General features: G+C 40.7%; 2 protein-coding genes across 2 annotated transcripts in view; both read left to right on the top strand.

Moving 5' to 3' along the window:
- LOC145989999 (uncharacterized) overlaps positions 1 to 2,514 on the top strand; it is a 162,870-nt gene extending 160,356 nt beyond the window's left edge. The window contains exon 3 of the mRNA XM_083125577.1: positions 868 to 2,514. Within this exon, the coding sequence (XP_082981703.1) occupies positions 868 to 2,130 (1,263 nt within the window). The 3' untranslated portion in view covers positions 2,131 to 2,514. The remainder of the gene's footprint in view (positions 1 to 867) is intronic.
- A 1,447-nt stretch (positions 2,515 to 3,961) lies between these two features.
- On the top strand, positions 3,962 to 20,288 carry LOC145990553 (uncharacterized). Its single transcript, XM_083126246.1, has 4 exons — positions 3,962 to 4,039; positions 4,337 to 4,645; positions 13,672 to 13,926; positions 20,241 to 20,288. The coding sequence occupies exons 1-4, from the start codon at positions 3,962 to 3,964 to the stop codon at positions 20,286 to 20,288; spliced, it is 690 nt and encodes a 229-aa protein (XP_082982372.1).
- Positions 20,289 to 24,846: the final 4,558 nt, after the last annotated feature.

The following is a 24,846-nucleotide window of genomic DNA, read 5'->3' as shown; positions in this document are numbered from 1 at the left end:
ATATGAATTTCAAATGTTACATGACTAGGGAGCGGGTATTTGCCTGTTTTCACTCCCCCCCCCCTTTGCATTATAACCACAAGCTTTCATGTTTTAAATTCAATTCATGTTGTTTTGAACCCGATAACGTATGTTTAAAGTACCTATAAGAGCTTATTTTGAGGCTCTCTGTCCATTTCGCATAATCTTGTACAAAAATGTATTTTCGTATTTATTTCTCCCTGTTTATCTACGTTGACTCTCTCAGCAGTAATAGGGATTTTTTTTGTTTTTGTTTTGTGTGTGTCCCTTCATCCGTCCATATTCTGTCAGCTAGAGACCTGCAGAATGTTTTTTTATTCACTTGTTCAAGCGGCTCCGGCGTCCACCCAGTGTCGTATAAAGTGGGTACTTGGAGGAAACTCTGGGAGGTAAAGGCGGCCAGCGGCGTGGTGCTGATCACATCACCCCCACCTTCGGTCGTGATCAAGAAATTGTGGCGCCCTAACTCCACACCCCCTATACGCCTTCATGGCTTGGTGCTAAGCACAGGGCAGCACTTTACTTATTAAGATGGTCGTACTAAATCTTTAATTTGACCTTTGATTTTTTTTTGCTATTTAGTGTTTTTTTCTGCCACTTTTGGCTAATTGCGACGGTGAGGATGAGTGATGATATGATGAAATTGACAAAGTCACACTCACAAAGAACGCCTACGACCAGTTCGGGATTCGAACCCGGACCCCTGGGGTCGTAGCGCGCTGTGCAAAACACTCTGCCCCTGAGGTCAGCAACCACCAAATCTAACTAGTTAGTCAGATTATTTGGGGTACTTTCTGCACTTTTTTGTGTCAGTGTGCAATACTGATATGAACTCTGTCTTTTCAGATACGACACATGGTAATGATGAACCCGAACTCCAGAAGCCAAGGGACAATGCTACGGGTACTCAGCGTAGCGCAACGCCGCGAGGTGAAGGCCACCCGCAATCTCTCCATCATCGTCCTGTTCTTCATCATCTGCTGGATCCCCCTCTACACCATCAACTTCGTCCAGGCCTTCGTACCGGACTGGAGCATCAGCATCTTTCTCATGGACTCCACGATCATCCTCTCCCACATCAACTCCGCCATCAACCCGTTGCTGTACGCTTACCACCTGCGGGACTTCAGGGCGGCCATGAAAGACGTCCTGTGCGTGTGTCTCGGGAGGAAGCAGTCCATCAACGGAGATCTGCACCGTGCGTCAATAGCGTCAAACACCCTTCACAACCACGTCAACAACATCAGGATTGAGGGCAGTAGACACGGGTCGCCATTCACGCCGCAGCTGATGCACTCCGTGTCGCTGCCTGACTGCGCCAACAAGACTGTACTCAGCAGCTACCACAGGCAGGCGTCGCTGGATACGGTGAGGACCATGTCAATGTCGTTGGCGTCGAGTTTGCAGACGACGGTAGGGGACGACGAGACGGCGTCGAGAGACCGAATTGCCCAACCTGCCATGGGGGCGCTCTTGGAAGTGACGTCATTCTCAGAGGAGGAGCCTAGGAGCGAGACGAGCGAGCAGAAGGACGTCGAGCTGCAGCCAATAGGGATCGTCGAGCTGTGCATGACGGTGCAGGACCCCGACGAGGCGAGAAGTCCAACGGGGGAAGTGAACTCATGTTTCGCGGACGACACTTGCGTCGGAGATAGGGGATCGCAGGTTCGGTCCTCGACCGTCGCTGCTCTGAGTGAGCTTCCGTTTCGGTTCGCGTCCCTGGATGAGAACGGGACTGTCCATGTCCCCAAGGACAATACCCTGGACGACGATGAGGACTCTGTTTTCTCGGAAGCCGTGAACGTGGACCTACCCTCCCCGTGCCGTAGGTTTTACGTGTCGGTGTCCGACTCTGAAAACGAGGATGACACTTTACCAGCTCCAGTCCGCGACTCCAGTGTCGGCTGCAACGGCGACGTTAACCACTGCACCAACAGGGCCATTGCCGTCAACGGCTACGGAGAAGACGGTCCATTGTCGTGCACATCTCTTCAAAGCGACCCCGTGCTGGCCATCCAAAGAGAGGAAGAACTCAAGGCTTCTCTGAAGAAAAGGCCAGCTAGTCTCCGAAACGGCAGGACGATACAAAGTCAACCCGACAACACCTGATGACTCTTTTTGCTATCTTGTCCTGAGATTTGTGATAAACAAGTTTGAACGTGCATAACGAAAGGTATTTTTGTAAAGCTGTTCAGGGTTTGGAATTCCATGTGATGTTTCGCGAAGCAGCTACGATTTCTGCCAAATTTCCTGGAAACTGGAACAAGCAACAGTCTTCACTCCATAAACTTGCTGGAGAAATCTGTTTGTGTTTTTACGTTGTGACCTAAATGGTGTTTATGTGATACGTGTGAAACTCTTGCATGCTAAAGAAAATTATATTTGAAGACTGTTTTAAAAGTATACTCAAAACTGATATTAAAAATTCATTGTTGTAGAAATTGAGATGTAACACGGCAGCTGACCGGCTGAAATAAATTTCAATGAATCTGACTTATTTATTACTATTGCAATTTTGATGTTCTGTACATCTCGCTCACTTCAATAGCATTGTTTACGTTTTTTACACCAGTTAAGTACATCACAAGGACTCAGATGTATACTATATAATTACATATCCAAAAAATGACGTATATATAATTACATATCCAAAAAAATGACAATATGAAGAATTGCAACACTACGAATGATGTACATGAATGCCATGTCACATATTTTCAAGTATATTACATACTTTCCGTCAGTGGCGGCGATTGGGTTCCAAAACCGGGGGGGGGGGGGTTAAGGTGCCAAAACTGGGGGGCAAAGACACTATATTTCCCTTTGCAAATAAGGTTTACGATAGTGTGGGGGCAAAATAGCGACAAGTGGTGGAACTACCCTCCTCATCCCCCAAATCGCCACCACTGTTTTCCGTTTAAAGTATAGTGAACGACCTAGTTATTAGCATTTTAAGCACACAGTTTATAAAAAATCCAATTTTCTTCCTTTTCTTTAGTTGAATGTCATACAAAAATATATCACATCTTGTTGAAGATTGGGACAATATATTTTTTTTTTATGAAGTGGGGGTCGGAAATAAACTTGAGTAGTTAGATAAAATAAAGAGAAAACCAGTAAATCCCAGTTATTGACACATTTTCCCAATTATTGTAAATATAAAATTCTGTTATTGGCACAGTATAAAATTATATATATATATACACATGTATATATATATAATGTACAATTTAAGATATACTGGGTGATTTTTTTAACCTGAATCATTTGAATATCTGGAAAAAAAATTATCCTACAAAAAAAAATGTTCCAAATAAAAAGTTGATAGTTTGTAGGGGGAAGTTTAGTGGTGCAACAAAAGAACACCCCCTCTCCCTCTGTAGGTGGGGCGGGGGGCAACTTTGAAATTTCAAATAGAAACCCCTATTTTTTATTACAGATTCGGATTTCGCGGAAAAAAATACATAAGTTTTGTCTGAAACATTTTTATCGATTTGTGATAGATGGCGCTATAATCGATAAATTTTCATTTCTTGAATGTTTACACTTTAAAACCAATGTATTTCATTTCGCAATTCATTTAAATTCAAAAAATAAAACATTCTCGTGCATGAACTTTGTACTAATTCTTGACAAATCTTTTGAGATTTCATTAAGCTGGTAATTCGCCTATTTACAACATTTAAAAGTTAGATTCGATATTTGTTTAATTTTTTTTATTGTTGTGTCAAAGATGCTTAAGAAAGCTACAACAGAAAAAAAATAAAAAAATAAAACAATGTCAAGAAACAGTTCCTTTTTAGACTTTTCCTGTTAAATCATTGTTTGTTTATCATTGTTTTTTAGATCACAAGAATGGTCCGAGCGATTAATTTGACTAAGCTGTTAATACTTTTTAATATCAATGGACTGTATAATAACTGTAGAAGAGAAAATTGAAATGGTTCTCGTGTATGGAGAATCTGGCAGGAATCTCCGTCAAGCTGTCGTTGTTTATGCTGAGCGTTTTCCAGACAGGGTGCGTTCTTTCGCTTCGTTTCAACGTACAGTCAATCAATTTACTACTGAAGGAAGTGTTAAACCTAAACAAAGTACCCGTCGAAGAACAGTTACTGGAGAAGAAAATGAAATTAATGTGTTGGCTGCTGTGGCCCATGATCCTCATGTCAGCTCGCGAGAAGTAGCTCGAAATTCCGGATTGTCCCAGAGCAGTGTTTTGAAGATTTTACAGCTTCATAAATATCATCCATATCATGTGTCATTGCATCAAGAACTTCATGGCGATGATTTTCCAAATCGAGTGACGTTTTGTCAGTGGGCACGTGAACAAATACAAATAAACCCAAATTTCTTTCGTCTGGTATTGTTCTCTGATGAGTCATCTTTTACAAACCACGGAACGGTCAATCGGCATAATATGCATTACTGGAGTGTCAAAAATCCGCACTGGCTGCGCCAAGTTGAGCATCAGCGTCCATGGACTGTAAACGTGTGGTGTGGAATTATTGATGACAAACTCATCGGTCCCTACTTCATTGATGGAAATTTGAATGGTCAACAGTACCGCGACATTCTTCAAAATGAACTGCCAATATTACTTGAAGATCTTAACCTTAAGAGGGAGGTGGAGTTTGGCGAAGGTCGCCGTGGAAAGCGCTTAAATTTAACATGGGCTTTTTTGCATTTTGTTGAATATAACGTTTTAGGGCAAAAATTTGCCGGAAAACACGCAGTGGATGTGAACTTAGTTTATGAAACTTTGAGTACATGACACATTTATGCAATTTCAGTTCGTTAAATGTGCACAAATTCCATTATTTTTTTTCAATTTCCCATAAGGAAATACGTAAATAAGCACAGAATGGTTATAGGATTTGTGGGTAGCACCAACGAAAATGGCCATTATGATGCATACTAACGTAATGCTCAATCCTTTTATGACTGAGCTAGGGAGGGCTTTTCTTTCAAAAGTCACTTGCACGGCCCAAAATGATTGTTTAAAAATGTCATGTATTATCGACGGCGAAAGATACGGCCGCTTCAGCCGAATTTCATTCATCATAGTTCGCCACTTGGCCACTAGATGTCTCTGTTCGAAAATTGCCCCAGGGTGACGGGAGGGCTATTTCGCGCGGGTGTTTGAATCCTCTGCACAGCTGGGTTCCGTCCCCTCCTCAGAAGGTCCCGTAGCTGTCACAGCTTGATTTATTGCCTCTTTCCCAGGCAAGAAACCAAGAAAGCAGGAAGGCCATGAGTTTGTGTATGTTTGAGTGTAGAGAAGCAGAGCATATTTACCGTGAATTGGAACCAGTGACAGTAAATTTATCTCGATCCCTACCGCGAAGGACGTATTCAGGGGGTCCAGGAGTCCCAACCTCCCCCCGAAAGACTTACCAAGTACAAAAATTAATGAGATCATAAAATAACTTCAATTAAGTAATGAAAATAAGGTTGTTGTCTAATCGCAATTTGTTTATTTCCGCAAAAATATTGGAAAGCAATACGACTTTGAATGACAGTATAAAAGAAGATTTATGCAAGAATTATTACTACTTATAATAACATGCAAAATATTACCAGGAATTTTACTTTCGTCAACTGGATCTAACATCATTTTTTCATACTCAACAAATATTATATTCTTTATCTATTTGGCATTAATTTCCTTGCCAGGGCAGTTTCTATTTATTTACAAATTTTGCCGACCTTAACTACACGTAAGCTAGATAATGAATACGTGATGTTATACTGTATCACTGTTGTTATATCGCCTTCTTATCTATTAATGTAATAAAAATACGTATATTAATTAATTTAATATAATTATACTTATTTTAATTTAACATTATTAATATTATTATTTTGAGACATTACGTTAGGACGCCCCTCCGAAATATATATCTCGATACGTGCCTGGTGTTCGATTTGAATAAAATGTAGAAAAGGTGGGGAGGGTGGTAGCGCTTCCTCTTTTTACATTTCGATAGTTTTACCTCACATGTAGTACTTTGTGAGTCAACGGTGCAGATAGGAAATACGTGTACACACACACACATAATTGATGATTCGCAAAGGAACTTCGTTAAATTCCCATGCTTGTTCCGCTCACAAATCATATCCTCTCCAAATTACAATAGCATACTATCGTTGTTGCTTACATATGTGTGTGTGTGTGTGTGTGGTTCCTAGAACTTCACTATTTCCAAACATAAACTTGATGTGACTCTTACAAAACATTTGTTTTTGGAGTGGAAGGATCATGAAAAGGTCTACTGTTTCTTTGCAAATCTTCAATTAATCTAAAATTTAGTATAAAAACATAATTTTGGCTGACTTGCTAACTTGAGATTTAAAGACAAATTATTAATTTGAATTCTCCATAACAATAACAAAAGTGACATAAAATGTAGAAGGACAAGACTAGTGTTGCCCACGGGACGAGACGGGACAGGCTTTTAAAAATTCGAGACGAGATGAGATTGATCATGTGTCCCGAGACAAACGAATATTTTCGAGACGAGACAGCATTTCACAGCATTTCCACGAGACGACAGGCCAAAGTCTCGTCTCGTGGGCAACACTAGACAAGACTCTTGGCTTGGTTGAGAATTACATTAGAGATGTACAGGTTAGGAAAGGGGAGGGAGAATTCAGTCTTCTTCCTTTTCAGCGCGAACCCTGCCTCCTACATTCTACATGTCCATTCAAAATGTCTTCTTAGTTTCAGATATTTTTGCCTCCCCTATAGCGTAATGGTAAAGATGACCCTCGTAATGTCAAAAAAAGGTCCCGAGTTTGGTACCTGGTGGACGCCCAATAGTTCAATCCCACTATAAATGTAGATTAGCCTATCTATACATAAAGAAGACTTACAGAAACTCAAACTCAAGATACTCAAACGACCGGCATAGGGCTGACGGCGCTTGGTGCAGTGAGAGAGCTCCCCTTTGCCAAATCAAAATTAGGAAACAAAAACTCATCTTCAGGGGTTCCCTCACTTTTTCGCCCTTAGATGGCAGCTGCTGATAAGGGATGAGCATTCCACCCCCCCCCCCCAAAAAAAATCTGCCTACGGGCCTGCTGTCCTGCATCATGACCGTCCGGTCTAAGGCGTCATGCTTTGGGCTCTCCAGCTACGGGACGCGCGCAGGTTCGAGTCTCCTGGAAGAAGCGTAACGACTTTTCTCCTGATTTTTCGGCCAGTCAAACTCGCGGCCCACGGGCCGCATGTAGACCCCAGCATCCGTTAATGCGGCCCGCCTTGGCCCCACTTAACACTTTATGCTTGAAATTATCTATACATTTGTAGTTATCCCGTTTTCTCTTTTCTCGTGATACAAGACCAGACTCATCCAAACTTCAACACATTGACCAATTTTCCCTACATAGGTATACATTCCATTATAGAGTAGATGTTGTGTCAACTAAGCAAGCTGATGGACATGTTACTTCTGAAGTACGAAAATATCTTGCCAGCTGGGGGAGGGCAGCGTGCATACTTTCTGTGAGTTTGTTTCTTGATTTTCAAGGATTTACCTGGAAGAAAAGTCAGTTTCTGTAAAAGTTCCAGAGAACCATATGGCTTCCCAAACTTCGTGGGAGTAAGAAAAGGACTATAGACGAGGAATGTAGATTTTTCAAGTGAAATGCTTACTTTTGTTGTGAAGTGAATAGTGAAAAGCGTAGAAAATTTGTACCCTGATAAAGTTTATTCATCCAGAAGTATTTCTATATCACGAAATAAATTTGCCAACCTCTGTGGCAGAGTGGTTAGCACAGCCCGTTGCGACACGAGAGGTTGCGGGTTCGAATCCTGGCCTGAGCATGGGTGTTCTTTGTATGTGTCTCTTCATCAATTTCATGATACCATTACTCATCCTCATCGTCGCCAGTAGCCAAACGTGGCAGAAAAGCAACGCTAATAAAAAAAATATTAAAAAAAAATCAGAAATACAGTTGAGGAGAGGATTGACGACTTAGTCAACGAACAATTGAAAGCAAAAATTGTTCGTGGTGTTGCCTTTTCGCTCACAATATGTGGAATTACGAACGTCTGCGAGCTAGCTCGGTTAGCTCCCTTCATTCGTGGATGCGATTCTCATCTCGATATGACAGTAAAACTACTTGAATGATTCCTCCACGTGACACAAGAGCTGATATTTTGAAGGAAGTGGAGCCCATTTTGCAAAGTTACAGTCTTCCGTTATATTAAAACTTTTTTAATAAAGTTATAATTTGTTCTTCTCAACTTCTCAGGAATAGCAGGTATGGCAGGAATATTTGTCCACAGTAAAAATACTATGTGATGAATTTGGAAACAGGTTTCAAGACTTCAGAGGGTGCGAAGGGCAATATACTTGTTCTGCTCTGCTCCCTTTTCTTTTGATGATGTGTGTGCAAGTCCTGCGTTCGAATGGAACTTATTGAATTGCAGTGCAACTCGTATTGAAAAATAAATGTCGCGGGATGGGTTGTCCTTGATTTTTCTCATATCTCCCATAGCAGTATCCTCGAATAAGCTGTTTTGCTGTAGAAATTTTATTAATTTTGCTTTCACTTGCCTTGGTGAAAAGTTGTTTTTCATAATGAAGATTAATGAAACAGCCTTGCCGAATGATCAAGAATGACTGACAAAATATTTGTTGTCTGCATTAAGAGTTTCATGCTCACAAAAAAACTTATTGCAGACTTTTGAGAAGCTTGTTAAAAAAAACTGTCAAATCTGTGCGAAACGAAACTATAATTGCACACAAACAGTTTCTTGCAAAAAATTTTGCACAATTGTAACGAGTTTATACTCGAAAGTAACATGTAAAATACTATAACCATGAGAAAATATGGGGGGAGGTCTATATATAATTTACATATCGATGCTGCAATAATAATCACTGGAATCCCGGCACCGTTGGGTCGAACCACTTACTTCTGGACTTCAAGGTGTTGGGGTTCTAGATGTGTGACCCGGAAAGTTTTGGCATTATCGTTATGCGGCCCTACTCACGAATTGAGTTTGACATGGCTGGTCTATAGGACCTGTTGAGGAGATTGGGGAAACCTTCAACAACGATTGGGGGGTTCGTCGTGCTGACCACACGTCACCCTGTAACTGATTGGTGTGCGAGTGAGGCCGGCCCTTGTGAGTGAGTAGGCCCTTGCCTTCACGGGCTGTTGCGCCACGGGTTTACTTACGTATATTGGCGTAAGGTGTGGTCTTACAGCGGCTCGACCTCTCCTCGAAATTCTGTCAATTTATTTTGACCAATTCACTGGGGATTCTTTAAGAGTACTTTGTAACACGTATAGTGCTCATCTCGAAGATCATACTATCGTTACTTGGACTGAAATTTCAGTTTGAAACCAATCAATCGAATCCAGGCCTGGGCATGGGGGGGGGGGGGGTGTTCTTTCATCAATTTCATATCATCACTCATTCCCTCCCATCTTCGCGAATAGTAAGAAGTGGCAGAAAGGCGAAGTAAAATAGACCAAACAGATCAACCTCGGCCCATTATATCTGCTGTGAACTCAACGATGAGAACTGCACAAAGGGACTTGAAGATTATAAGAAAGGAAACTCTGGCCGAGCGCGCTCAGCAGTTGACCGAAGGTCTGACCATGGAAGGTTCCACGTTCCAGCCGTGGCATCAGCCTGGACATAGAGTGTTAGAGTGTAAAACAGAGAGTGAGAGAGAGAGAGTGAGTGAGTGAGTGAGTGCATGCGTGCGTGTCTTCATTCATCCTCCTCGTCGCTAATTGTCAAATGTAGCAGAAGCAGAAAATAAAATACAAATACAGACGTGTCAAACGTGTAATTTTCAACTACGAAAATGTATAATTAGAAACATATGCAGAGGATAAACACTGTATGAAATTAACAATATATTATTCACGCAAGATGCTTTACATACATATAAAATTTAATACACTAAAGCATGCAAGAAATATCCATTTCTCATTCAAGCAGAGGAACTTAGTGCTAGATGTCAACGACAGAGCTATTGCTTGTTATTTATTCAGTTTATTTTCTCTTTAGGAAAAAAGTTCCTGTACCTTCATAAGCATGGGAGTCCGGAAGGGAGGGCAAGAGGGGCCATGTCCCCCTACGGGAGAATGAATGTCCACTAAATAATTATATATATATCTTTCACAGATAATTTAATTTCCATCACAGTAATTTATGTTACTCATTATAATTGTGTTTAAGGAGCGTGATAATTTCAGACTGAAATAATGTTATTTTGAGCGGGCATCACTATCATGGGGAAAATCTGCCTTCTTTGCCCCCCCCCCCCCCCCCGCGCCCTGGAAAAGATCCTGCGGACGTCCATGTTCATAAGATAGTTTACTGTGGTGCAAAAAGGATTTTAAACTCGTCGCGATTAGCCAAAAGTGACGGGAAAGCGACGCTAAATAACAAAAATCAACTCAAATCAGTAAAGAAGATTTATGTCGAGTTAACAACTATTGAAAAATACTGTAAAATATATTCACTCATGATAGTAATGGAGAGGTGCGTATTATCAATTGAAAGAAATGGGGATGTGGGGTTTATAAGTTGCCAGGGCACGGATGTTCTTTGCGAGTATCCCTTCATCAATTCCATGTAATCACCATTTTATGTCGTGATTAGCCAAAAGTGACAGAAAGCGACGAAAAATAATCAACCAATCAATCAACGTATCTACACTCTCGGTGGTGTTACATTTCAATTGTTCGGATTCCAGTAAACATTCCATCTTGACGTCATCCGTAAGACTGCCATTGTGACCGTAATACTTGTAGTTATTTCGGAGCAAGATGACCAGATATGATACGTGACTTATCCTGAGGGGTGCGAAAGCCAAAGCTAAAAACTAAACACAGTCCATAATTACCATAGCATCAGGTCTTACAAGATATATACATACAGGTGAATCACTATTCTGTGACATCAGTAATAGGTCTTAATATTAACTAACACAAAAATCACGCAGCAAATTAAAGGTATTACGAATAACATTAAAAATATTTCTAGAATTTAAAAGAGCAATAAACATTTGTGCAACGAGAAAGGAAATTAACAACAATAAATATTAGTTCGAGGGAAAGCACGTGTCATAATGATACAAAATGATAACATGTAGAAAGTTTCAAATACGTTTGAGCTGTTTTTAAGATGGGTAATACATAAACTGTAAGTTCAATGTTTACCTATTCGTTACCTTACATCATTGCTACTACTGTAGTTGTACATTTTGTTCCATTGGTTTGTCATTCGCCTCTTCTGATTATCTTTAGGTCATTCCACATATCCGAGACTTTTTCCTTTAAATTCGAAATAGTCTCGCTCCCGTCCATCTCGAATTATTATCAGCACTGTTCGTAGTAGTTAAAATAATAACTGTTACTATTTTTTGTACTTATTACTATTAGATACAAATTTTGTATCAACACGAAACCCCCTACAAAAGAAAAAAGAAAATGGCGACTAGTATGCCTCTGCCTTGTTATCACTGCCACTGGTATGCTATACATTTACACAGCGTACTTTCAATTAGTTATTCTTACTTGATTCGTCGTTACTTTCAACTGATAATCTCTACCTCCTTCTTTACTATCAATTTATAATCTCAACCGCACAAAGATAAATTCCACATAATTATAGCAGCCACTGTAATCAACAACATTTATTCAATCCAAATCTCATTTGTGAAGGTCCTGACTGTTTGCCGTTGCCACTTCCCTTGCAGTGAATATTTTGCCAGTGGAGAAATCTTGAAAGAAGCTTGTAATATACTGAGAAATTCATTTTCAGGGGTTCTATTCCCCACTTTTTCGCCCTTAGATGGCAGCTGCTGATAAGGGATGAGCCTTCCCCCCGAAATAAAATTCTGGCTACGGCCCTGCTGTTCTGCATCGTGACTGTATGGTCCGATGCATCATGGTTTGAGCTCCGTCTACGGGACGCGCGCAGGTTCGAGTCTCTTAGGGGAAACGTATCAACTCTTCTCCTGAGATTTCGGCCTGTGTATAGGGCCGGTTGCCACCCACCATCGTGAGGAGATTGGGAAGCTATGAATGAGTCACGGAAACGTACAACAAAGATTAGGGGTTCGTCGTGCTGACCGCACATAACTGGTTGGACTGGAAGTGAGGCCTACAGTCGGTAGGTGGGCTCTGGCCCTCAGGGGCTGTAGCACCACGGGTTTACTTACGTATATTGGCGTAACCAAGTGTGGGTCCACAGAGGCTCGGCCTCTCCTCGAAATTCTGTCACTTTATTTTGACCAATTCACTGGGATTTTTTAAAGAGTACTTTGTAACACGTATAGTGCTGATCTTGAAGATCATACTATAATTAGTTGGACTGAAATTTCACTTGGCAAGCAATCAATTAACATTGGGAAAAATCACAATAGGAGAGAGCAACTAATGTGATGCAGGAACTGGTCATATGTTTCCACAGGGGATTCCCATCATCACTGAGAGTTTGTCCCCACCCTTGGCCGATTAGCCGGCCCCGTGGCGGAGTATTTATCTCATTTCGCTACGACGCCAGTGGTCCCGGGTTCGAATCCGGTCTGGGCATACGTGTCCTTCGTGAGCGTCTCTTCATCGATTACATCATATCATCATTAGCCAAGAGTGGCAGAAAGGCGAAGTAAAATAAACAAAATCAATCAATCTTGGCCGATTAAAGCTGCTGTGAACTCCAACGATGAGAACTGTGCAAAGGGACTTAATTCAGATCATAACAACGAAAACTACTTCATCAAAGTGTATGTTCAATATTATACTATTGTTTCCTGACATCTTTGTTACTACTGTACATTTTGTTACATTGTTTTGTCCGTCTTTCTCCTTTTCAGTTTTTCCATATGTTATTACGCATGTCCACGTTTCCCCTTTTTAAATTCCAGGTAGTTTCGCTCCTGCCCATCTCTAATAGGGACTCGATTCGTTAATAGTTGAAATAATAATTGTTACTAATTCTTGCCTTATTATTATTATTATTATTATATTGATTTTGTATAAAAAAACACCCCCTTCAAAGAAAAATACTTTCTTTCAACTGATATTCTCTACCGCCTTCTTTACTCTCAATTGATAAAATTCCAACCTCAACAAGAAAATTCAACATAATTATAGTAGCCACTGTAATCAACCACATTTATTCAATCAAAACTTCAGTGATGAAGGTTCTGTCTCTGGAGCCTGCCACTCGTCTCGCTCCATGCAAGAGTCAGCCAGCAAGCAGAGAAATGCGAATTGCTTTGCCAGTGGAGAAATTTTAGCCTCCGAAACCAGAATTAAAAGAAACAGGTGGGTGTCCTTTTCCTGGAAACCTCACTGCGGGAGTCACGCGGAGGGGAGGGGGTGGTGAAGGAAGGAAGGTTCTCTGGCCTCAGGCTTAGGACAGCCGAAAAGAATTCCTAGTCCTCTGATATGTCGCTAGGTGTCTCTGTATCGCATCGGGCCAGGAAACTACTTTCATGCCAACCTCCAGCCCACTCTTAAGATCTTAAATCGGTAGGAATGGAAAAGAGTATATAGATCTTGCTCAAGATAGGGGAAGATGGAAGGCCTGTGTTGCTGCAGCCATGAACCTTCGGGTTTAAGAAGGCTAGAGAGTTAGTTAGTTAGTTAGATCTTAACCTGGAACTGAGACAGAACATGTGGTTTCAGCAGGATGGATGTCCAGCGCACTATTCGAGAGCAGCACGTGAAGTACTCGACCGTGACTTCAATGGCCGATGGATTGGCAGAGCTGGTCCTGTAAATTGGCCTGCCAGATCACCAGATCTTACTTCACCAGATTTCTTTTTGTGGGGCTACATAAAAGATAAAGTGTATCGAGAAGTGCCAACTACTCGTGAAAATATGATAGAGCGAATCCAAAACGCTTGTGCCATAATTGAACGAGAGGTACTTTTGAGTTGTGTACATTCATTCGAAGCGCGGATCAATAAATGTATTGAAGTTGAAGGTCAACATTTTGAACACTTAATGTAATTGAGAAGTGAATGTAGTTTACTAGCCATCGAGATATCTAGAGCTAAGAATTGTCGAGTAATTTTGTATTTTCAAAATAAATTTATTTGTTTTACAACAATTTCAAGTCCTGGAACAAAAATGTTTTATTTTTTTAATTTAAATGAATTGCGAAATGAAATACATTGGTTTTAAAGTGTAAACATTCAAGAAATGAAAATTTGTCGATTATAGCGCCATCTATCACGAATCGAAAAAAATGTTTCAGACAAAACTTATGTATTTTTTTTCCGTAAAATCCGAATCTGTAATAAAAATAGTGGTTTCTATTTGAAATTTCAAAGTTGTCCCCCGCCTCACCTACAAGAGGGGGAGGGGGTGTTCTTTTGTTGCACCACTGAACTTCCCCCCCCCACCATACTATCAACTTTTTATTTGGAACATTTTTTTGTACTAGGATGATTTTTTTTCCAAATATTCAAATGATTCAGGTTAAAAATATCACCCAGTATACATAACTCCTTTTATTGTCCTCAAAGCTAAACAATATTGAAATTTTGTGTTACAAATAATAAGAGTTATAGCAGCAAGGATAATAATAATAACTTTAATTAATTACAAGTTCTCTACTGTGGAACAAAAATTGGTTAATCTTGAACAGTTATTGAATGTTCAAAAACTGACTGTAGTCGTCAGTGTCGCCCTCAACCGGAAAACATGTTGTTTTAACATTATATGGCATATAATCTGGTATGTGGATTTGATGTTCCTTAAAGATGCCTCTTTCATGGCACAGCACAACTTGTTGCAGGGTACTGCATTCGAATCCTTTCTGACGACATGCCACAGTACGAACGCACTTACAGCAAATTCCGTTAGTTGGGACCCTCTCTGCTAATGGAAGGTCCAGGAATATGGGTTGGAGTCTCCTGTTGCACCAGTCAAAGACATCCTTCCTGCCTTTGCGCTGTTGAACATGTTTGTAGCTGTTCTTTTAGTGACAATTACTACAAGGGTTGTTAAAGGTCCAGGGACCCATAAATTCTAATGGGTTCTATTGGGTTTTGCTGCAGGTCCGGAACAATTTCCCTCGCACAATTTAAATTCGGTCCAATTTGCGTATTGTTTAATTGAAAAAAGGTTCCTGGACCGAATCTAAATTCAGTCTGAAAAAAGGTTCCTGGACCGAATTTAAATTGATCTGGTAAAAAGTTTCCTGGACCGAATTGAAATACTTTGCAGAAAAAAAGGTTTATTTACCGTCCAGAACCCATTTACGCATACTGATTTTCTCTCCTGGACCGGAATTGAATTCATTTAAAATTCCTGGACCTTTCACAACCATGATTACTTCCCCAGAATTCTGCTGCTCTGCTCAGGAAATTGGTCCTAACCCAGGTCATTCCATTTTATAACAACATTATAATGTAATTTAGAAACACTTAGTAAATACGTCTAATCTTCAATACTTAGTCTCGTATTTACATCCTAAGAAATCCCTAAGTCGTACACAAAAAGAGCTATGGAAATAGTAATTTCTCTTGCCAAGTTCAAACTAAATGTGTCTTGTGGGCATTTTAATATCAACACAATGCCATGAAAACGTAAGTGGAAAAACAGCCCGCTGCTGTCTCAGCACGGTGAGGTTGATGAGTTGCAGAATGGTGTTCTGCAATGCTGCATACTTTTCCGCAAGGACATCTTTCATGAGTGGTCAATTTACGGACGCGAATGATTTTTGTTGGCTTGTTTGTTACATACTTAAGAAATTGTATACTATATGCTCAGTGGCGCAAACACACGGGGATGGGGGGAAGGGCTCTGTTTATGCTTTCAATCCAATTTTCATTGAGGGTCATAGAAACATCCATGGCAGGGACAAAAATAACTTTCTTCTTCCGGGAATAAAATTTTCTGGGAGGGAATCCTGTTAATTCGCACATTGTGACCGTTGGCGGGAACCACTCGATATAGTCTTATTGCACTAGAGTTGTCACATACACTCAGAGAACTAAATGCATCATATCGATTGATGCACCAGAATGCATCGATGAATGCATTAAAGTGTGATTTATGGCTTCTGGAAAGAATCACATTCACATTTGATGCATTTGGGTGCATTTTTGTATGTCGTGAAAGAAACACCAAAGTGCATCATTTGATTCAAATGAAGATTTATTTCAGTCGAGATGCACTTCAATGCATCAGTTGATGCGTTTTGATGCACCTTGATACATTTTGATGCACCTTCCTGCATCTTTTTTTATGATGCACTTAAACGTTTCGTCTGAGCTACATAAACTCTGTAGCTCAGACCAAACGTTTAAGTGCATCGTCCAAAATGATGCAGGAAGGTGCATCAAAGAACATCAACTGACGCATTGAAGTGCATCTCGACTGACATAAATCCTCACTTGTATCAAATGATGCAGTTTGGTGTTTCTTTCACGACATACAAAAAGGCACCCAAATGCATCAAATGCATCAAATGTGAATCTGATAAATCACACTTTAGTCCATTAATCGATGCATTCTGGTACATCATCAATCTATATGATGCATTTAGTTTTCTGTGTGTAGCCTTGAACGGTGTTCCCAACTTCTTGTGCCAACGACAGGGTGTTTTACCCTATGTACTTTTACATAAATTGAGGTTTTGTGCCATTTTTTTGGTTTTTCTCTGTACGCTCTCTCTTATTGTCCTGTACGTCTCTTATTTCGCCTTTATAAATAATAAAGAAGTGAGACGTGGATTATATTATCGGCGCAGTGGAAGTTAATTATCATTCAGTAGGTAATTAAACTATTTAATGTAAAGCATAATATTCATTCAACTATAATATTTATTAACAAATCAGATTATACTTTCCATATTTATATATGTATCACAAGGGTCAATCACAACCCATCTAAACAGCGAAGAACAACGTTTTAGTTGATTCAACAATAATAACCATGTATAATCTTCCCATTAAATTCTATCAGTCCGTCCAATTTTATCGTCAAAAGTCAGCACGTAACGGCTATATGAGTCAACTGCAACCCGCCCAAAAACCCCACAGCCTACATGACCCGGAGCAATCCACCTTTAAAAATTAAATATCCTCTATAGCATTTTCAAAAGGTAGACATAACTGTATAAACGTTAGGCAAATTACACCAGGCCATGCAGGCCCAGAAAGGGTGATACACGGAAATACAGTATACTCAGCCTGTGTCCAATTAGTCCTACGTCTCCCCCAGTCGGCAAGGATCTGCCACACCAAACTCTTCGCTCACCCAGCGCAGAAGCCTAGCCAATGGCATATCCTACCTTAGTCATATGTATATTGTGTCTTCAATACGTCACCAATGAGTTATTGTACACTATGGGCTTACACTCTACACTCCCTTCCTGCTTGTTACAACTATGATTCAACGTGATTTGAAAGAAGCAATCCATTCACCATAAGGTTTAATTGGAGATCCAGAGTTCCACTCCTCGTTGTGGTTTCCATGTGGATTCTAATAGCAAATTTTCAATGGAAACGTCCACCACCGCCGTCACACAACGCCTTGCAGGGAAGTGGGTATTTCAGGATACAGGTGTCCCATTTTTATTGGCGGTGACTGTACACCTACATAAGTTGACATTCTATTTCTTCCTTTGCACCAATCTTCAAAATTTGGCAAGGAAAGTAGAAGGCTAACGTAAGAGTATAACCAGAGGGTATACGGCATATACCGCCGTATAGCCTCGAGTACAGCCCTGATTGTAAGCAAATTCCATGGTTGCTTTGCACATGTGTACAACAAATGCAAGTTTGTGTTCAACTTGTTCCGAAAAAGTGTGAATCGTTCAGTTCTTTTTTATTAAATCTTTTACCAGATTTGTATCCCGAAATTTTATTGCGGGGGGGGGGGGGCAGTTGACCCTGCAACCTAAATGTAGCTAAGCTATCCTCCAGAAAAAGGTTGTTCAAATTTGATCATGTACTAATCAATTTGAAATTGAATCTTATTACTCCATATAGACCATATACTAGTATTTGAAGTACAGTTTCACTTCTTTCATTACGACAAAAATAGTTTGATTAATTCCAAAATCTCTATAATTACAATGTAAATAGTCACTTGTACTGTAATGTTCCTCATATTTAATAGCTTCATTTTCCTATTGTGTTTTTAAACCTTGTGATGCACTGTCAAGGTATTATGTCATTTGGAAAGATTGAATATTTTGATTGCCATCTATACTTGTCCTTCTTGAACTAACGTTTCTGGTGATTGCTTTAGAGGGTGTTGCTTTTGAGTGTTATGTGGCAATCTGTGTGCTATATGTGGTAATTGACGGATTACGCGGGAGGGGCACGTGTCTAGGAGGTATTGCGAAAAGTATTGATAGCAACGAACAACAAATACTCGAGCTATACTTTTCCAGATAGTAAAATGATAAAAATCTATATGAAATATTTCCATGTTTGCAACTGTTTTCATCGTAAGAAATAAATTCTCAAACCTAGTACTTTCTGTAATCATTGTATACAATAAGATACAAACAAGAAACAACATAGTACTAATTACTTCCATTTCACAAACATCTACTAACGCACTGTACAATCATAGAGTAAGGTAGGTGAACCAAAGGTGGCCCTAGTTAAGCTTCTAGGGCAATTTACAAATCCCTAATGAGAGATAAATTTCTGAAATTAAAAGAAATACATGAAGTTTTCGCTTTATTTTCCCATGAATTTCGATGTCATTTTTTACTGCAATTCGGTGTTATTTTTGCATGCATTTTTACTGTTCCTTCTATGCTTAAAATTTTCACATTGTTTTAGTTCTGAAAAATTGAGACAGACAAAAATAAAAAAAAATGGCTTACCTATGTGAAATGATCAAATTTCTTCCGTATGGAAAACAATATCATCTCATCATTCACTAAATATGAAATGTTTATTGAACGATTGAAACCAAATCTCTGAACACAATCATACACATCACATTTCCTTAACAATGCCAAAAAAATCCTTCCTTTGGATCACAACAGGTGCTTCTCCCTGCAAATTTTCCCCTTCGTACGAAATTTCCCTTCTGGGAAGATCCCGCCGAGCGAATTCTATTTCAGAACGAGGTTAAACACTGTCAGTTATTTCTGCGCCATCAATAAATGTATCCTGACAATCTCTTTTGAATCGAACTTTCACCAGCTAAACTGGAAATGACATATCTCATAGCACTTCAGGTAGTTATTTTTGAACAGAAGAAATGTTATCCACAGTTTATATTGCATATTTCGCGGCGTTTTTCAGTGTTTTTCTGAAAAATGGCGTAATTCGCCTTATTTCGCGATTCCGAAACACCGAAAACTTGCCTCCTATACCTACCCAAATACATTTTAAACACTTTATTTTGTTTTCCTTAACTTATCTGTGTTATCGTTGCAATGAAACCTTCACGTCCCTACCTATAACTAATTAACAACGTGCACAAACTGGATAATTTGTAACATTGCTTTTTAAAAAAAGAATTACAAAACCTTTACGTCTGTTCCCAAGGTAGCCCACGGCTTATAGTTGGCTTAGAAAATTATGCTTGTGCTCAAGAAAACATATTTATTTGTGTGTGTTCATTCACGTTTCTACATCTTATTAGAGAACATTAGTGCGGTTGGGACGCAACAAAAAGTGGAAGAATATTTCACTTCCGGCGGAGAACGTGCCCTTTGGGGGGCTGATACTACATTAATTCCCGAACCTAAACCTCCTCAGACCCCAAGTTTTTAAGCCCTCGTTTGTCTGTAATGGCGTTTTTAAAATGACGAAGATTCTATTCCTGAAACCTGTTAGTTATTGCAGTTATTAATCATTCATGACATCTTATTTTCACCTAATTTACAGTTTATAACTGTATTATGATAATAAGAAATTAAAAAGATCCACTTTATCAAATAATATTAGATATGGCGGCCAATATAGCCGCGAAACGTCGAAAAAATAACACTCTCAGCTATTTGATCGTGTTTGGGATCAAACCTTATGACTTGGAGTTGCCAGAACTCAACTGTAGCATCCAAAACAGAGTCAGACTAGGCCCATGAAATAATAATAGTTCAGTTTTTGACAATCTGTATATATACACAGAGTGTTTCAAAACTCTGACACCATAGGACAACTGCGTTATTAGTGCAGATGGTGAAAAATGGAAAAAGGGTAAAGATGTTGGAAATATGAGGTTTTCAATATAATGTGCTTGAATTTTCAACGTAGCATGCATCGTTGAGGCTGCACGCTGGTACGAGCCTCAATGAGAAGTGACATTGCCTTGGTGCCACATGCTTCGTCCTTAAGGAGACATTTACGTTATCGCAACACTGTACTGTATTCCGTAAATTGAGAATGATGACGCAAAATTAGAGGCAAAGTAAAACGTGTGTGTGTGCGTGTGTGCCCGCGCGCGCGTGTATGCGTGCGTGTACAGAAACACATACAGACACATACGCACAAGCACACAACTACAAAACCTGTAAATGTGGCTAATGTTATCTGAAATAGTGGTTGTTCATTATAGCCATACTGATATGAACAAAGGATAAATTTTGAAACGAAAGGGGTCTTAATTTTTCCCCTTCTAATCAGGGTAGATCACCACTAAAATATATTTGGGAACATCTTCTGTTGGCGCAAAACAGAAATGCCAACAATACTGACGATTAAGAGGGTAACAGTTCACGTTGACTTCGCCTTCTCTGCCCTAGGTTCGCCGTATCGAATAAGTTGTGTGTCTCAATGAATAAAGAAAGACATCTGGGACCGTTCATCAAAAGGGAGGAAGCAGTGGACCAAAACCAGCAGAATAGAATATAAAAATGTAATGATTCCTGTGTTACGGGTTGCTATCTTCCGTCATCACGCTGTATCTCCTCCAGACGCCTTTTGCACAAAGCCAAAGGGCCGCCAGTGGAATACATGGAGTGCGTCGATGTCCATATTCAACCTTTAGTCCCATTTGTGGCGATACTATGGGCAACTGCGAAAGGCAGAAGTCGGATTTTGCTCACACACTAGGTGTGCTTTCAACTACCAGGTAACCAAGAAAGTTCATGCGGTTTTAGTACAAAGAAGAAAAGGTCCAAAACAAATGTGTTTACCTTATATTTATTCTGCAAAATATCCAACATCCGCTTCTACAACCTTCTCCCATCTTTGTAGAAGCCTGTAGTGGCCATTTTTGAAAACGTCTTTGTGTAGGGCCGCAAAAAACTGCACCACCGCGTTTTCAACCTCCTCGCGAGTTTGGAAATGTCGATTGCGCATATGGTTGTCCATAGACAAAAAAAGATGGTAGTCTGATGGAGCGATGTCGGGTGAATACGCTGGATGTGGCAGAAGTTCCCAGCCGAGAGAAGAAATCACCTCCAGGGTGATCTTTGCTGTATGCAGTTTAGCATTGTCTTGGTGGAAAAGAACATGCTTCCTATTCACTAATGCAGGCTGTTTTCTTGCAATTGCACGGAGTACACCTCTTTGTTGATGGTTTTACCACTTTCCAAGAACTCATAGTGCACAATCCCAGCCGTAGTCCACCAGACACACAGCAGCACTTTCCGCTGATGAAGAGCAGGTTTTGCAGTTAAAGGTATAGTGTCATTTGACGATAGCCAATGGTATGAGCGTTTCTTGTTATCGTACATTACCCACTTTTCATCAGACGTCAAAATGCGGTCCAAAATTGGACAGTTGTTGTTCCTAGTGAGCAAGGAAGCGCAAATGTTCAGTCGTTGGAGACGGTTCGCAGCAGTCAGCTCGTGCGGGACCCACTTACTCAGTTTCCATGATTTGCAAAGCTCATGCAAGTGCACACGAATTGTTCAGCACTTACCGCAAATCGTTGAGCGAGTTCTTGACACGTTTGACTTGAATCCTCTTCAATTGCTGCCTTCAGTTGGGCGACATCGAGAGATTTCGGTCTGCCCGATCGAGGTTTGTCTGCCAGTGTCTCATCGCCACTCGAGAAGGTCTGAAACCACTTTTGCGCTGTCCGTTCACTAATTGTACCTTCTCCAAACGCTGCACATATTCTTCTTGCTGCTTCCGCTCCTTTTGTGCCCAATTTGTACTCATACAGTAAACACGCCCTGATTACTGCATTCGACACAGCCATGGTTCACTGCGAATACTTGCTCCCGAAATATCGACTGCGACCTGTTATCTACGTTAGCCGACGTGCCAAGGAATGAGCTTTCCGCCAATCACACATACATGTACCCCTGGCAGCTGAACTGCGTACTACCCCACAAAAAACTACGGGCAGTTGTAAAAACTGCATGAACTTTCTTGGTTACCTGGTAGTTAACAAACTCTGAACCGCATGAAGCATGCCACACACAAGGAGGGCTCTCTAGAGCTCTACTGTACCTACCTCACAGTGTAATAGGTCCACTCGCGGTCCACGAAATGACGTATCTTTCATACGCCGGCACGGGGCCAGACGTCATTATGGGTACGGGAAACCGGTCCTGACTTTTACTTACGGTCCAGTTTTTTTTAGTTCGGTACTGAGACGGTCGTTTATTGTCGTACTAGTGCGAGGCGGGGATAAATACCTTGAAATGTTACACTTTTTGGTTTACCTTAGATATGTAGACTCGAACAATAACAACACACTAATAGCATTATACCAGATACCTGAAAAACATCAAACACTGACGAACGGAAAAAAATATGAATATATTGTATCAACAAAAAAAATATTGGAATCAACAAACTGTTTACATCGCCTCCTCACTCACTCTCTCTCATTCTTACTTCTGAGGAATTTTACATGTGAATATACATACAAATCATGGATCTAATCAACATACTATTCCCCTTTTTGTTTGAACCTTTACGTGAATTTACGTCATTAGTCTGCCCGCTCCTGTCCTCTTTTAAATCAAATCTGCGCCAGCCCTCGGAAAGCAGTTATCTAAAACAATTGGGTCGGCGTAGTTAAACCTTTCGATCGAATGAACGTACGCATCAAGTCGTAAGCACAACATTTACCAAGTTTCTCGGACGGGGGTAATACATAAAAGATTCTCTCGTCCATTAAGAACAAATACACCATTACATAGTGATGCAAAACTTAATCGGCTCCAGCTGCCGGAATACACAATTCAATCGTCGGCGCGAGAAAAAATTACAACAAAAACCACTATGCAATAAAGAATACTACACTCGCACGAACTTGCAATATAAAATACGCTTTCCACAAATTAAAAAGACTAATCGGTCAACTATTGACAAGCCAATTGACGCGACCGGGCGGTCGGTTACACAAAAATGGAGCACACTTTGACAATTTACACGAAAAATTAACGTAATGGAATGGAGCTTCTAACTCTGAATGCAGACAATCAAATTATTACATATGAACATGAAATGACCTTTTATATATATAACATTACTCAAAAATATCAGACACGGAAGTTAGGTTCGGGGTTCCTGAGTCACTTTGTAAATCAGTGAGACTTCGGCTTTTATTGTACGGTGTTGATACAAATAATGCATGCTTACATGGACATAGACCATCTGAAGAATACTCTACCGGACTCTGCTACATCGTGTGATCGTTCATCTTTCCTGGAAGCGGGGATTGCACAAGGTTCCTTTGCGGCGAAAATGTTCTTCGAAGTCGATCGCGGCGAAGGATGATTGCGGCGATATTGAGCACTTTCACTTTCATAGAACGTCGCGTGTCTCTCTTCTCACAAGCGTCAGCTGTACGTTCTCACGCGTCGGTCCGGAATCTCTCTTGTGTGTCGGGCATCAATCAAACGTCGTCCTGGAAACATCTCTCTCCATCTCTCATTGGACTTCTGTCGGTCGTTGATCTGGAGTCATCCTTCTCTCTCTCTCTCTCTCTCTGGTACCGGGCTTCGGTTGGACTTCGAACTGGAACCGTCCTTCTGGGCGTCGGGCAATGGTTGGCTTCGCGGCATTGTACGTCGGTGGTGTCGGCTGGCTTCACCGGATGGTGGTGGTGCATCGTTGCGGGAGTCGGGGAGGCGACGGCCTCCTTTCTCTATCTTTTTATCCGGCCATCTTTATGGTAGTACACGCTTGGTAAAAACAAACCACCGCGAAATGCTTCACAGAATAAAGCACACACTGGTAAACTCACTATCGGTAAATCGCTCACGGTACGCAAGAAAACAAAGCCACGGAGACAAAACAGTAGTCACGCGAGAGTGTAGCGCAAAGATGCTCTCTCTACAAAATCTGGATAAAACTGTGGTGAACTCGAAGACCTGCAGATTTATAGCAGATTCAAAGTTGTCCGTTGAAAACACGTTAGAGTGGCTTGGCTTGGGATTCCGAAGAGATGGAAATCACCTCGGTCCATTGTCTCGAAATGCGGTCACAAAGCGTGTCCTCGGTTCTTGATAGCTTGGGCTCCAGCTGATTATCCTGGCCATTCGTGAAAAGTAGGTTTGCCCTCCCGCGGCGAATTCTCCGTTGGTCCTCATTAAAATAAGTCCATCCTTTCTTCATGACGACCCGCTTTGGTTCAAATATGCCATGTGCTTTGCCGTATTGAAAGTTCGGCTGTCACTCAGAAAAAACCGTCTCCCAACTCCCGACGTCTGGCTCGGATACCAATTTTTCCACAAAATTAACCAAACCTCACACTTTACATTTAAACATAATATGAATCAATAAACAAAAATGATGCATATCGAACGGTGTTTTTTCACATGTCACTGGATACCGTGACAACAGGTGGTAGGGTTCAAGAGAGGCTGCCATCATTCCGCAGGGCCGGTTGAACTGGTTGGACTCCACTCAATGCGGCAGAGAACTTGTGCTAAAAAAAAGGTCACCACACCTTGCT

Source organism: Lepisma saccharinum, chromosome 7 (assembly GCF_977018435.1).
Source record: "Lepisma saccharinum chromosome 7, izLepSacc3.1, whole genome shotgun sequence".
Lineage (NCBI taxonomy): Eukaryota > Metazoa > Arthropoda > Insecta > Zygentoma > Lepismatidae > Lepisma > Lepisma saccharinum.
The sequence above is the reverse complement of the archived record's forward strand: the minus strand, read 5'-3'. Positions and strand labels throughout refer to the sequence as shown.